At 39.9% G+C, this 13,129-nt stretch overlaps 1 protein-coding gene, 1 non-coding gene and 1 pseudogene across 3 annotated transcripts; all 3 read left to right on the top strand.

The window, feature by feature from the left end:
- Nucleotides 1–3,929: 3,929 nt before the first annotated feature.
- LOC147246246 (syntaxin-11-like) lies at nt 3,930–7,208 on the top strand (annotated as a pseudogene). The gene is made up of 2 exons (XR_015109789.1): nt 3,930–4,559; nt 5,571–7,208. The product of XR_015109789.1 is annotated as a syntaxin-11-like (transcript).
- Nucleotides 7,209–7,444: 236 nt separating this feature from the next.
- stx11a (syntaxin 11a) lies at nt 7,445–12,261 on the top strand. The gene is made up of 2 exons (XM_086182905.1): nt 7,445–7,634; nt 8,727–12,261. The coding sequence occupies exon 2, from the start codon at nt 8,732–8,734 to the stop codon at nt 9,614–9,616; it is 885 nt and encodes a 294-aa protein (XP_086039031.1). The 5' UTR covers nt 7,445–7,634; nt 8,727–8,731; the 3' UTR covers nt 9,617–12,261.
- Nucleotides 11,651–11,733, top strand: trnal-uaa (transfer RNA leucine (anticodon UAA)). Its single transcript has one exon. It is a non-coding gene; the product is annotated as a tRNA-Leu (tRNA).
- Nucleotides 12,262–13,129: the final 868 nt, after the last annotated feature.

The raw sequence follows: 13,129 nt of genomic DNA, 5'->3' as shown, positions 1-13,129 counted from the left end.
CTAATTTCTAATATAATAAAATACAATATATGTCAGTTGGGGAAAAAAAACAGTGGACAGACAAATCAATCAACCCCTTAGCAATTCAATCTTGTAGTCATTTTATAGCTTTTCATTAATAATGTGTTTAGCTAACCTGCTCAAGCATTTCAGGAACTGGACTTGAACTCTTTTTTTTTTTTTTTTTTAAAGGGGGGGGGACAGATGAGTGAGCAAATTTAAGGTCAGTCACAACAGCTCATGACAGTGAAAGCTGGATACTGATGATACTGTTAGAGGAAGTGAGTCACTATCTCCTTGGATTAGTGTGTTTATGTACCTGCTGCCAAGGTGCACAATGGTTTGGCTATCGGCAAAAGCTAAAGGGCTTTTAGCAAAAGCTAAAAGGCTGTTGGAAACCAAGATTTTTAGAATATGCCGTCATTTAAACATGATGAGACTCCTACGAACAGCAAGCAAGGCATCAAGGTGCCTTGTAAACAAAGAAACAAGCACTTAAATGCAAGAAAAGTCTTTATCCCATCTCATTCAGTGAAGTCACCATTTCCATACACAGGGATTTTTTAACAAGTTTTGGAGAGGCCAAACCTGCAGGTGCTGAGGCCAAATACTATCTCATAAATCCTCTGATTCACATCCATGCAAACTTGTTACTGTAACCCCAAAAACGTAACATGCTGCTCGCTACATGATGGCCATCTTGGCTAGCTGACGTTGCTATTCACGAACTAACATCCAGAAGAGAGTCGGAAGAAGATTCCTTTATGCAGATGTGATATCTTATGAGGTAGTGGTCTTTATTGTCATTATTTTCAAACCCCTTTATGGTTCAGAGCCAGCTACGTCCTGGTAGTCCTCCTCCATTTGAATGTGGATTGATAATGTTGTGGCGTGGCTCCTCCAAACTTTCTAAATGTCGGAACAAATAGATTTGTAATCCCTTTTTGACAGGCTTGTGATGCTCAGGACATTTGAACCATCATTTTAGAGCCACAACAGTAACAATGGAGTGAGCTAAAGGGAAGTTTATGACAACGTTCAGCATTGTATCTTATTGCCTCTGTCTGGATTCGTTTACTAATTTCTGTGTTTGTGTTTAATATCATCCCATATCTTTATCATGAATTTATTTGAGTGTACTAGACATACAGTATCTTTAAAGATTTTGAAGAGTAAATAAATTTTCTTTAAAATGGAAATCACCTGGTAAACTGTAACTTGAGAGCAAAACAGACTTAATGTAATTTGGAGAATAAACTGAGACATGAGGACGAATATCATGACCACGGAAAGTAAACATGCCAAACTGCATGACTCATGTTGTGGATGAGCATTTTCACATTTTTTACAGGATGCACTCAGAATTGAATCTTTTACTTCAAGACATTTTGCTGAGCAATGACAATAATGTCTCAGAAAATGAGAAGTCAAATCTTCTTTTTTTTTTTTTTAACCAACATCCCCTTCATCTTACACCAGAGATGGATCCATGGAGCTTATCAACCTGAAAATGTTCCCTTTTTTTTTTACTTCTTGTTCATGAACATTTAATTTGAGTTATTTGTTTGAAATTAAAGATTAAACTCTAAGCAATATAGGAGATATTTAAGGTTTATACTCGGATACTTGCTGACTAAAGCCTCCTGAACTATGCTGGCTCTATCTTATTCATACTTCAAACAAAAGTGTTGTGTCACCAAAGTTGAACAGTGTCAAACCTTGGGAAACTGGAAAGAGGGCCGACTCTCCAAACTCATGACCGAAATTTATGTAAATGTGATTAGATGCTTGGATACACTGGTACTCAGTACAAAGCTAATCAGTTGAATTAATTGAAGTCACTACTTGGGTAACTGGAAACAGCTGATGTTTTCTCCACCTTACAGCAAACTAACTCCTGAGGCCTGATGCATTGTAACGTAATAACATGCACAAGATCTCTACAAGTGTTCTCTCCACTTCAGGATATTTGCTGATGGTTCATGAGTCAACTCATTCCTTACTTCTCAAAGCATAAGCCTGAAATATGAGTATTCTCGTCAAAATCATCTAAATTCATCCCCTGAGAACACCAAATGACAAGATTTGGGTTTTTTTTGTCCCGTATATATCATGAATATCTGTACCAGATATTTGTAGTACACTGAAGATGTTTGACATCAAATACAAATCCAGTATATCAGTACCATACGTTAGTACAAGACTGGAAATATGGGTCCAGTTTGTGGATTATTTTTAAGAGACACGCAGAAGGAAACGTAATTCTTTTTATAAGTTTTATTTTAAGAGCACACTTTTGGCCCAGTATACTAGTTTCCTGGTGTGTTTGTGCCTCAGTCATTTGGTTTTTAACCATTCTGAAGCTCTGAGGGGTGCGGAGGCCAAGATAGATTCCTCCGAATCCCATTTGGTTACTAAAAGGATGGAGAAAACACATAACAAATGTCATGCTGGTCAAACTCGAAATCAGATGCCTTTCAAGACGTGAGTATGTGTAAACTGAAACTTTATCGAGGGTTTTCAGTCAGAAGACCTTGAAGAAAGGCCTTCAAATTTGACATCGATATCTAAATGAACCCAAGGTTGAACTGATTAGATTTTGGCAGTCAAAGCTCAAGGTCACTGTCATTGACTTTTTGGTCTCTCTTTTGGTTATTTCTAAAGAATGGTGAATGGCCACAACTCTAAAATTAACAAGCAAATTATGAAAATTTCTGTAAAAAGATTAATAGCATAAAATAATACAGTTCTGAAATTTTACGTTGAAAATTCCATAAGTGAACTACAGGGGAAATCATGATGTTTGCCGTGACAAATTTTCTGGCCATAATTCAATGCCATTTCTCTTTATGTCTTGAGGGAACACTGATCCATTGATCTGATTCCATTTAGCCAAAAAAGACATACAATGAGATTTATATTCATTCATATATCATTATATACATGTGAACAAACTTAGATGTGAACTGAAACTGGACTGAATTCAGTGGCCCCCACTCCTGAGGTAGTAATTCTGGTTTTACAGTATTCTAAAATGAAATATCTTATGGATTGGGGTCGCATGGCTCAGAGGTAGAGTGGCCGCCGCGCAACCGAGGGGTCGCTGGTTCGATCCTCACTTCCCCCGGTGACCATGTCCAAGTATCCTTGAGAAAGATACTGACCCCTAATTGCTCCTGATGGCCCTGTGATGGACTGGCGACCCGTCTAGGATGTACCCCTCTTGCCCGGGGTCAGCTGGGATAGGCTCCACCCCGCCCCCCATTAAACATCTGTTAATATTGTACAAATGCAGCAATGACTGACACAAGATTACAGTTGGTTACATCTTATCATTTTCACCCAGGATTGTTATTCTGGCTCAGTTAATGGAAAATACACAGTTATAACAGTTTGAAGCCTACAAGGTCCTGCACTGACAAGAACTCCATCTGATGATTGTACTGTTGTACCACTGACATCTACTGGACAAAACCACTAAAATACTGACTTCAGTTAAAAAACTGATTTCAGGTAATGATTCTACAATATTATCGAGAAAATATATTTTGATTTTTTTAATGTAACATATTGTCGCAATATGGTTGTGATCTGTAAGATTTTCAGGTATTTCAGTGTTTTATTTTTGAATTCGCTTATTTAAGAATTGATTTCTTTTTAATCAAGGTAACTTTAAGAAAAAGCATAAATTAAATAAAGATATTTGCACTTGTAAGTGTTTGCATTGTGGCTTAGTAGGCATATGTTCTCACGTCAGATTGGCTCAGGCGGGAAGTTCATCAGAATAATGTTAAGCAACTTACATTTTGAGAATGCATGACCAAAAAAAAAACCCCCCTCTAAACAAATTCAGTGTGACTCAAAAATGACTCACACACACACACACACACACACACACACACACACACACACACACACACACACACACACACACACATCATGCATCCACATGCACATGCTGGCTGTGGAAATTACACAGTCCTATGAGTCAATTTTCCCTGTTAAAATAAACTTTGGCTTCTGTTTTGGGTGGTGTGAACAATAATCACTTGACCTTTGGTGGTTTCACTGCTGCCATGTATCAACCCACTCTAACTGCATTTCTTAAAGGAAACTAAAATCAGATAACATATCTCAAATACTTCCTTGTGGTTTCTAATACTCTGAAAAAAAGCATCTCCAGAATATGATATCATCACTCTTTTGCTGTTTTCTCTTTTGGTGCATCAGTTTACACTATACAAACCTTCATCTGTTGTGTTCTCACGTATGAAGACACAACAGAAAACTTCACTTCATGCACTGGGAGTACAAAACATTGTAGATAAAAATAACAGTTATCAAATGTTACTTTACTGTGCGTCATTCCATACCTGCTGTGACCATGTGACATAAGAGGAATGCGGAATGTTTCGTTTCTAGAAACCTTTCCTCTAAAAACCGGTGTACTGTTGATGGTGGTCAACATTTTCATCAAAATGAATCGAATCGTGCTGAAATTTGTGTGATCAACTTGTAAGAGAGACGAAGAGACAGAAACAACCCTGACAATAACTAAGGTATGATGATTTCGCTTTTACATTTTTGACCTACTGTCATTTTTAGACTTATTTTAGGCGCCATTTTAAAATTTGAGGTGAAAATACGGTCAATATACCTTCAATAAGTCTTCCTTTCCACTTACTCATATACGACACATTTCTTATCAGTGTATCCTTATCAACAGTAAAAAGGAACTAACGCAAACCAGATTTCCTCTTGAGGCTGGTTAAGCCGACTTTGTCCGACTTTTTCGAACTGCTGCTTTTATTGAGAAGGGTGACGGGCCCTGGCTTTCAAGGAACATTTGAATTATTCAGGAACATTCACACCTGATATGGACTGCGAAACATTTAATCTCTTCTGTTTTTAAGTTTTCCACGTGCATGTGTGAACCCAGACCTGTTTGCCATCATCACTGCTCAGGGAACTTTGAACTGATCCACTGGCAACTACAGTTTTAGATCAGAGGAGAGTTATTGATTGACACTACGTGGACAGAGCTCTTAGAATGTGGTGATATTTTACAGGTTACAATCTCATTAAAAAAAACAAAAAACGTGTGAAACAAAGCTGTAGTTTGGTGTAAAAAAAAATTTCAAGAGAAAAGAAATCTGAAAGACCAACGTATGCGGACATCTCTGTTTGCAATCAGCACAAGAAATGTAACTTAAGTATATTTTACATGGCTGCATCTTTATTTTTTCATTCAGCACCTTTTCTAGTGCTGAATGAAAAATGCAATGTTTGCAAATTTACATATTTTTAGAGCAAAATGTTAGTGAGGGGGTAGTTCTGTTATACTCATGTCACTGAAATATTATTATATAAGACATAAGCTGATCAACAATACTAAAGCAGCATCGTGTAATAGCAACTTTCTGGTGTGTGCTGTTAGAAATACACACTTTGAGCGACATCAGGGAAATCTGGAGTCACGGGAGAGGAAGGAGGAAAAAGAGCACAGGAGACACTTGAAGGCCACTGTGGTGATGGATGGGGTTGTTAAAGTCTTTTACTGTTTCTTTCAGGCATGAGAGACCGTCTGACACACCTCCATCAGGTGGAGACTGCTTCTGAGGGCTTCACCACAGTAGCGCTAGATGACCTGTCACAGTATGAAGCAACAGCTTCAGCAGTATTTTCAGCAGAAGCAGCACGTCGAAACCAGGACCTGGATGATATCCTGGAGGAGGCTCAGCAGATACGCCTGGAGATCCTGCAGATCCAGAATGACATCAGCGAGCTGAAGAGAGTGCAATACCAGGCTCTGAACCAGACTTCACACCAGAATGCAACAAAGTGGGACATCCGTACTATTGCAGCAGATATTAAATCCAGAGGAGAGAATGTGCTAAGGCGGCTGCACATGATGAACGCTCTCAGTAGAGAAATGAAAGCTCAGCGAGGCAGCAGTGACCCGACCACACGTATCGCCCTAGCACAATACCAGTATCTGAGCAAGGCTCTTCAACAAGCCATGTTCAGCTACAATGACACTGAAATGCACCACAGGGAGGCTTGTATGGGGCAAATCCGGCGCCAGATGGAGGTGGTGGGCCGGGAGGTCAGTGAGGATGAGCTGGGCGAGATGATAGAGCGTGAGGACTGGATGGTGTTCAGCATCCAGGGGGAGGGTAAAACAACCCAAGCCGCTCTCTTGCAGATCGAGCCGTCACAAGGAGCTGCTGGAGCTGGAGAGGAGAGTCAAGGAGATCCAAGAACTATTCCTGGATGCAGCCGTGCTCACTGAAGAGCAGGGCACCATCACTGAGAACATCCAGAGAAATGTTCAAAACACAGAGGCAACTGTTCGGGACACTGCTGAAGAACTGAATAAAGCTCATGAATCTGACAAAAACAACCCATTTAAGAAGCTGTTTTGCGGCTGCTTTCCATGTTATTACAGTTAAGTGTGTCATTGAGTCAAAATACAGGAACAGCTCAGACCAAGAGATCTGTTTCCATTCACCCATCCCTTCTTTAAACAGCTTTGACCTACTAACTAATTATAGACCAATGTCCCCCTCATGTCCAAACTGTTGAGACAACTCATTGTCCATCTTTCTTCTCCAAATACACCAGTAAACCTACAGTTCTAAGGTATTTAGCTACCCTCTTACTGCGAAGGACTCTGATTATTCAGCTGTCTTTCTGTTAAGTACAAAATATTTTGAATGGTTTCGATTCAAAATTGTTCAAAATAGACAAAATCATCTCCATGTCAAAATTCTGCTGGTACTGATACAAACTTTTACTTAAATAATATTGTGAACAAAGCGTAGGACCCCAACAAGAGGAAAAGGATTTTATGTATAATGTCATATTTATTTCACAATATATCATTATAAAATCTCAAACTAAACCAAGCGGTGGTTAATGACAATAATTTATTGTAAGTAAGGTCTCGTTTTGATTATTGTGACTTTAGGCTTTTTGAGAATTTGGGGCTGCACTGCGTGGACTTGTAACGAGTCTCCCCCTGCTGGCAACTAGACAGAATGCAGGTTTAACTCAATTCCGTTTTCAGGCCAATACGATCTCGCGCCTTCGATTTCGTCCGACATGTAACGGACATAAGAATGTGTACACAGCATTAAAGCTCCCGAACAGCCATTAAATGGAACTTGAAGATTATATTTTGTGTGTTTATTGCAAGTTCTATAATAAAGGCTGAAATTTACATCGTTCTGTTTTGATCATTTTGTTTTCTTTCCATGGAACTTTTATAAGTGAAGTCGCTTAACCACTGTTTTACAAGCACTTGTTTCTCAGAAGGTGAGCCGAGCTTCAGGCTGGTGCCCCACCGACGGTGCAAATGTGTGCGGGATGAAAGCGCTTCATCTTCTTCCGCATTAGAGCCTGTTGCTGCTGCAGCCCAACGCCTCGAACTGTGTGTCATTGTGTCACCTCAGCACGGGCGTGTGTGTGCATGCGTGTATGTGCGCGCGTGTAACGTCTTAATAAAAGCCAACTGATTCACGTACACGTTGAAATTTGGTGAAGAAACGGTGAGAAAAAGAGGAAATGAGCCCTCCCTCCATCTGTTTCAGCCACTTCAATATAATTAGACGCGGAGAGGCGCAGAACACAAGGTAAGTTCTCTCTTTATTCCTATGTTTATTTATTATCGAACAACTGATGGATAGATTCGCGAGTTCTATACCCACTTTACGTGATTAAGTGAGCCCTCATTATTCCGATCCATTAAAAGGCCAATTGTACTTCAAGATGTGTTGATATGATTTTATTCTAAAACATGTTATACAGTAAAATCACCGGTGCTGTTTGATTTCCTCTCTGTTGATGACCTGTAGTTTCAATATGTCGAACGTCTCAACTGAGGAAGTAACTCACCAGTTTCCTTTCTAGAGTTTAAGCAGATGTACTCCCTCCATATAACTGGTGAATAAAATTGAAAAATGCTCATCATAATTACCCCAAAACCCAAAGTGACAAGTTTATATGGAAATAATACATTTTTGAATTAAACTATACTGTATAATGGTAGAATATTTAAGTTCTCTGGAGTTTACTGCCCCCCTCTAACCTTTCTACTAGGCTACAAAATTAACAATAATAATGTAATATGATATACACTGGAGTTGATTCCCCTCCTTATTTCCTTCAAAATTAGAAAATTTTTTGGTCACGTTGCATTGTTTTTTTTTTTTATTATTTATTCCATTCCCACATATTTGACTGTTATGTATTGAAGAGCAGGACAGGACTCAACACAACACTGCAAAAATCCTGTTTCTAAACCTGTCAGGCTGCCGTCACTTATGTCAGTTTGTGTCAGAGGTGCAGTCAGTTTTATAGTCACCAAGTCACACACAATTTGGTATGTCAGTATTTTAATATCCGAAGGGGGGCTTAAAAGATTAGTTTGCAAAAATGTCCATTATTATTGGTGACTTTATTATTTTACGAGCAGTGTCTGACTTATCTTACTTTTGGATCCAATGTACTGTACATGCCAGTAATAATTAATTACCGCATCCATCCCTGCTGGCCAAAAAAAAGGTTGGATAGCATGGGTATCATCATGGAAAGGCCTTTTAGGCATTAGCATTTCCTAAACTGTGATGTGAATGTATTTTTTGTCGACCTATGAAGTCAGGATTCTTAAGAAAATGCTGAGAGATGATATATATAGGTCAGTAAACGCCTCTGCCCCCTTACAGGTGAGATGAGGGACAGACTTAATGAGTTGCAGATCTGCAAGCCTACAGAGGAGGAGCATGGGCCTACAGAGAACCACAGCCACAACCCTGAGGATGAGGAGGGCCATCTGCAACAGCATGCCGTTGTGTTCCAGGGAGAGGATGTGATGGATGGCATCTTCAAGGAGGCACAGGCAATGAGGAAGGAGATGTTGCTGCTCAAAATGGACGTGAAGCGTATGGGGAAGCAGAACACCAGGTTCCTCACGTCAGTTAGGAGGATCAGCAGCATCAAACGAGACTCCAATGCGCTGGGACGTGACATCAAAACCAGAGGGGAGGCCATCTATGCTCGCCTGGAGAAGATGGGGAGGCTTAGCAAGGAGCTTGAGGAGAGGCATGGTCCTATGTCGGCTCTGGCTCGTATGGTACACTCGCAGTATGTCTCTTTGACGGGAACCTTTCATGCGGCCATGTCAGAGTACAACGAGGCCGAGATGGTGCAGAGGGAGAACTGTAAGACCCGCATTCAGAGGCAAGCTGAGATCATGGGCAAGGATGTGAGCCGAGAGCAGATAGATGAGATGATTGAGACAGGCAAGTGGAACGTCTTCTCGGATAACCTGCTGCTGGAGGGGAAGACAGCCAGGTCCGCTCTCACAGAGATCGAGAACCGGCACAAGGAGCTAGTGGAGCTGGAGGGCCGCATCAGGGACATTCATGAGCTCTTTTTCCAAATGGCCCTGCTGGTGGAGGACCAGAGCTGCATGGTGGACAACATTGAAGCGAATGTATGTAAGACGCAGGACTATGTCAGCAAGGGTGCAGCTCAGATCAAAAAGGCAGTGATATACAAGAAAAACAATCCATGCAAGAAACTGTTCTGTTGTTGCTTCCCCTGCTGCAACTGAGAACACTGAAAAATGCAAAGATCCAGATTAGATGGAATCATCTCAAATGCAAAGATTCTTGTTATGTTTTAGCTTTTGTTTCTGTATTTATGAAGGTCGTATTCAGAGCTGATTTTAAAGGTAGCATATGTTCACATTTCACTTTTTTGTTACCCGAGCTGGTCTGTGAAAGGTCTGCATTTCCCACAATAGCACATGCAAATGTGCACAGTGTGATATGTGTGATGCACTTCCTGAATGTGAATGAGAGCAGAATGAAGCTAGACTTAAATTTAGGTCAGCTTTGTATAGTCTGCGGTGTTATGTTAGATATTTAAGTGCTGTAAATTATAATTTATTTCTAAATAAAAGCCATTCAGTGGCTAGTTTTAACCACCTAAATGTAGCTTATCTGGAATCTACTTCAGCTTGATTGTTGAAGAAATTTTTGTGTTACAATTTAGTTTCTGATTGTGTTTCATTACATTTGTGCACAACCACCAGTTTACTACAGTTGCATCACTTTAGGAGTGCATATTTCGTATGCTGATAATGTCATGTGATCAAAGTCAGCCAGATTACCTTTGCAAGGCAGGTTTGTCTTGATACAAAAGGGCGTCCGAACTAATTTGTACCTAAATCAGTCTTGTGTGGCAGCAGGAAAGAATAGGAAATGATTTGTTCACTTTCTGTTTGCACAACAAGCCTACCAACCAGTCTGTCCCGTGAGAAATGGCCGTAAAGTTAAAAGACCCTTTTTTTTTTCTTCTTGTGTGTAGCTGTCCATCACTAACTGTGAATTCCCAGTGATCACGTGGTTACCTTGAGAAAAACCAGTGGGTGTTTCAGAAGAACTGCTCAGTGATGAAATGGTTTCAGGGTGGCACTTTCTCAACTCTGTGTGGTTTTAGGGGCTGTTACTGGAAGGATGACTAGTTTTTTCTTGGTCAGACATCCTTGTGATAACCAGGAGGAAGCTTAAGTGGATAAGTTGCTATAAATTACGGGGAAATTTTCTAAGCCTTTATTTAGCCAAGGTGGTTTTGCTGAGCTGGAACACTCAAATGACCTTCACACATGCAAGTTTCTCAATACAACCACAGCCTGATCTGTTACCAATGAGCAGTTGGGTTTAAGGGTTTTTCTTAAGGGGTTGATGAGAGCGGTGCATGCTTCTTCATTTCAACTCTCCAATCATCACACAGCCAAGATGCTGCTGGTTTGCATGTGAATGCCTTTTTGGAAGGCTTGAGTTTGGCATTTTGTCTGTCTGCTTTTATTTTGCAATTAGAGGTGAGTATAGAACTGGAGAGGAACTTATTAATCACAAGGAAGTCCATCGATCCATCCATTGTCCACCGCTTATCCTCTTAAGGGTTGCGGGGGGGCTGGAGCCGATCTCAGCAGCCTTTGGGCGAGAGGAGGGGTTCACCCTGGACGGGTCACCAGTCCATCGCAGGGCCAACAAATATAGACAGACAACCATTCACACTCACAGTCATACCTACGGTCAATTTAGAGCATCAATCAGCCTCGTCCCCTCTCCTCGCACAGGGAGAACATGCAAACTCCACCCAGAAAGATCCCGAGTCCGAGCCAGGGCTCAAACCTGGAACCTTCTTGTTGTGATGCGACAGTGCACCGTTGCACCACTGTGCCGCCCCACAAGTAAGACACAACTCTTATGTGCTTATCCCTGTCTAATAACATTCTTAATAGGATTATAATTTGCAAAATGAGTATGTATTGAAGTAGACTTAAAAAAAGGGATTTACACCATAAACTTCTTGGAAAAAAAGTGGTGATTAATTAAGTGTGATATTTCTCATAGAATTATGTCGTATGTAATCTCTACAGAGTGACCTGTCACTCCATCGTTGACACAGCATGATAATTTTTCCTTTTTGGGTATATAGTGACTCATCTTGTAAAAATGGAGTGGCTATGTTTGTCTGGACAAAGACTTGATTTTGTTGAAATGGCGCCATCCAGTGTAAGAGACAGAGACGTGGACAGAGGTCATGAAATTGTCTTGTAATGAAACAAGTGTTATCAACCAGGATGGCCGAGTGGTTAAGGCGTTGGACTTAAGATCCAATGGACAGTAGTCCTCGTGGGTTCAAACCCCACTCCTGGTATTAGGAGGGAAAAACATGGCACATTTTAAATGTGAAACACCTAAAATCCAACCACTTGTTTGATCAACCAAAGGTTAAAGCAGTAATTAATAAGGTGCCTATTGTTTGGACCATTCCCCGAAGCATTCCCAGAATAATGGAAAACTTAATTTTTCTTTATTTTTATAAAACTACTTCCATTTTGGATACATACAGTGTTTTTATTCTTTTCTTTAATAGTATCCATAAACTGGGGCAGGACAATATTGGCAAAATACTTTCATTTGTTTTAAATTAAATTGCTTTGTGAATTACAATATCATAGCGAATGTTTATTTAACATCATCCGTATTGTCAAATGATAATGGTGGGATTTTTGTGGGAAGCTGTATAAAAAAAAACATGTTTTAGGAAGTCTGTAGAATGTGACACGTTTTATTTATCATATTAAGTTGTATTTCAAGACACTGCTAGGCTTTAACATATATTGTGCCATCCTGCAATTTTAAAATAACAGTAAGCCATATTGCAAGTTTGATTAAATTTAGATTTGCGCAGCCTTGCCTGAACTTTGCAATAATGGTGCTTGCTTTTCCATGGTTTGGAAGCATTTTGCGTCAGTTTTCCTTCATCATTATTGTTGTTACACTGTTAGTCTACATGCCAAGAGTTGCATAAAACTACCTTGTTCTTGTAATTTGACCACATTATATTCAAAAAACCCTTTATTGTTGAACATACTTTCAACTCAGCTGGAGCAAAATGTGGATTGAAGGAAATTCTGCAATGAGGTTGAAAATATTTAAAAATCAAGAGCCTCTTTATTAAAATGCTTCAAAAGGTCAAACAAATGAAGCTGGCATATTGTGGTGAAAGCACACTTCAGCAGGAGTGAAACCAAAACTTAAAAAAAAAAAAGTTGATACACTCCAGGTGCCTGCAAACAAGGTGTGCTGAACATCATAGAACCTGAAGAGAGCATTTCTACTCACTAACGTCACAGGCTTCAACCAGGAGAGTGAAAATGTCATGATGCACTAGTGCCTGAGAAAGAATCAACAGAGAGGAGAGTCTGCAGCTGAGCTGACTGAAAACATTATTGCAAAGACACCAAACTTACATGCAAAACATGTGGGAGTGCAGCTACCCTTTGTTGCTACTGGAGCACAAACACCCCTGGCAATAATTACAGTCTTACAGTACATGCCTTCATGTGCAAATCATTCATTCAAATACAAATCTTAGATGTTACAGAGGCAGATCTTTTTTTTCTTTCAAAGTACCAGTACAAAACAAAAACCCAAACAGAAATAAACCAAACACAGAAGATTGGGACTTGATAAAATACAAAGACAGCTTAGTTCCCATATTTCTTGGGTTTTACATCAACCTTAAAAAATATAAAAACAAACAAAAA

Source organism: Aulostomus chinensis, chromosome 17 (genome assembly GCF_037954235.1).
Source record: "Aulostomus chinensis isolate RoL2024-O1b breed Wild chromosome 17, RoL_Achi_v1.0, whole genome shotgun sequence".
Lineage (NCBI taxonomy): Eukaryota > Metazoa > Chordata > Actinopteri > Syngnathiformes > Aulostomidae > Aulostomus > Aulostomus chinensis.
The sequence above is the reverse complement of the archived record's forward strand: the minus strand, read 5'-3'. Positions and strand labels throughout refer to the sequence as shown.